Below are 2,287 nucleotides of genomic sequence, written 5' to 3' on the forward strand. Positions count from 1 at the left end.
CCATTGCCCTTATAACCTTCGCTCTCTGGGATCAAAGCCCAGCCCGATGCCTTCTATGGGGGGCATCGATCCTTCCCCATCCCTGTGCCAGCCCGGGAAAAAAAGGGGTAGGAAGTCAAAACTCTCTGCAGCCAAGGTCCAGGCCATTTTTGATGTGGCAGACGGGAAGCAGCAATCTATCACAGGGGCACTTAGAGCAGTGCAAAGCCCCGGGCCTGTGCTAAAATGATAATTTCCTCTTGGAATTGCAAGGGTTTAGCCAGTAAACCCAAAAAACTGGCTCTGAGGGAGTTAGTCTTGAATTCAAAAGCTGATGTGATCCTCCTTCAGGAGACCCTGGGGAAAGGGGAGGACGTTGTATCAATGCTCAAAGGCCTCCTACCAGGCTGGGCTTTCTCAGCTCTGGATGCTGAGGGCCACTCCGACGGCTTGGCGGTAGGGATCAGAGAAGGCAGAATAAAGGTTCGGAATCAATGGGGAATGAAGCAGGTGATGGGGATTGAGTGTCAATCTACGGAGTTCGATTTCTCTTTTACTATTATTAACATATATGGGCCATGTCAGGGAAGGATTCCCTTCTGGAATAGATTGGTGGGAAGTTCGCTTGTGAAAACTAATTTTGTGGTGATGGGAGGAGATCTAAATTTCTCTTTAGGAAGAGCTGAGACTTGGGGGCCAAATGCTAGAGAGGATCCGCAGTCGGAGTTCTTCTTGAATCTCTTAGCCTCCAAAAATCTAATAGAAGCAAATCTCATCAAACTGAAACCTACCTGGCGGAATAAAAGAATAGGGGAAGCTAGGGTGGCTAAGCGATTAGACCGCTTCTTAATCAATGAGGATTTGGCTCCTGCTATCCCTCTTTTCAGGCAATGGGTAGAGGAAGGAGGCCCCTCGGATCACTTTCCGATTTTCATTGAGCTCTCCAATGGTCCCTCGAAGCCTCCTGCTCCCTTCAAATTCAACGCCTCCTGGCTTCAAGAGGAGTCCTTCAACAAGTTGTTCAATGAAACTTGGATTCACCCGGTCAGAGGATCCCAAGAGCATAAAGGTTTTTTATTCATGGAAAACCTCAAAAGATTGAAAAAGGCAACAATCTCTTGGGCAAAGGATAGGAAACAAAAACAGGATGAGGCTTTATCTAGGATTACCGAGGACCTCCAAAGGCTTGAAAGTATTGAGGCAGATAGCTATGCGACCCAAGAATCTAAGGAGAGAATTGTAGGCCTGGAGAAGGTCAAGAATCAAATTCTACTGGCTAAGGAGGAAGAATGGCGACTTAAAAGCAGAGCTATATGGCTCAAAGCAGGGGATGAAAATACAAGCTTTTTTCATAACTATGCTAAAGGGAGGAAGAGTGCCAATACCATTTGGAGTCTAAAAACTGAAGATGGTAGGGAGGCCAAGACTTTCGAAGCTCTTTCATCCCTTGGAGTAAATCATTTCCAATCCCTTTTCTAAGACCCTCGCGAGATCACCATTGCAGAAGCCATCCAAATAGCGCAGTGTTTCCACAGGTATGTGGAGGAGGAAGAAGCGGACCAGCTAATGGATCCTGTCACCAAGGAGGAGGTGGAAAGTGTTATAAAGTCTATGGCAAAAGAGAAACGTCCTGGTCTGGATGGTTGGTCAGTAGAACTATTCCTTCATTTTTTTGAACAGATAGGGGAAGAAATCACAGAAGTGGTAGAGGAGTCCAGATTGAAGGGAGAAATATACAGCCCCTTCAATACAACTTTCACTGCCCTTATCCCCAAAAAGGAAGCTCCTGAATCCTTTGAAGATTTCAAACCTATTTCTTTATGCAACAACATTTACAAGATAATTGCAAAAATTATAGCCCTCAGGATCAAACCAATTCTATCAAGGCATATCTCTCCTGAACAATTCGGGTTCTTGGATGGAAGACAAATCCATGAGGAAATCGGGGTGGCTCAGGAGGTCCTTCACAGTGTTAAGTTGAAAAATAAGAAAGGAGCTGTGATTAAAATTGATCTCTCAAAGGCCTATGACAGGATAAACTAGACATACATGTATGCTCCTTACGCACCTTGGCTTCAAAGTGGATTTCATCAAATGGATCATGGGGTGCATAACAGATGTTAGCTATGCTATTCTCATCAACGGTGCTGCCACCTCGTTTTTCAAAGGGCAGATAGGGCTGAGGCAAGGCTGCCCTCTTTCTCCCCTGCTTTTCCTTCTAGTGGCAGAAGGCCTGAGCCAGTTGATCCATAAAAGCAAAAGGGAAGGTAAGGTAATTGGTATTGAGGCAGCAATAAACTTGTTCATT

The 2,287-nt window shown here is 45.4% G+C and overlaps 1 protein-coding gene across 1 annotated transcript; it reads left to right on the forward strand.

Annotated features, from left to right (window-relative positions):
• Positions 1 to 225: 225 nt before the first annotated feature.
• Positions 226 to 1,458, forward strand: LOC149154157 (uncharacterized). Its single transcript, XM_089444065.1, has one exon. It carries the CDS (start codon positions 226 to 228, stop codon positions 1,456 to 1,458), a length of 1,233 nt encoding a protein of 410 aa, XP_089300191.1.
• Positions 1,459 to 2,287: the final 829 nt, after the last annotated feature.

This window comes from Pinus tabuliformis, chromosome 9 (genome assembly GCF_031772625.1).
Source record: "Pinus tabuliformis cultivar Carrire ecotype Pingquan chromosome 9, CPIR1, whole genome shotgun sequence".
Lineage (NCBI taxonomy): Eukaryota > Viridiplantae > Streptophyta > Pinopsida > Pinales > Pinaceae > Pinus > Pinus tabuliformis.

Excerpts from the sequence above, each read along its gene's own strand:
- LOC149154157 (XM_089444065.1), top strand. The coding sequence starts at position 226 with ATGATAATTTCCTCTTGGAATTGCAAGGGTTTAGCCAGTAAACCCAAA.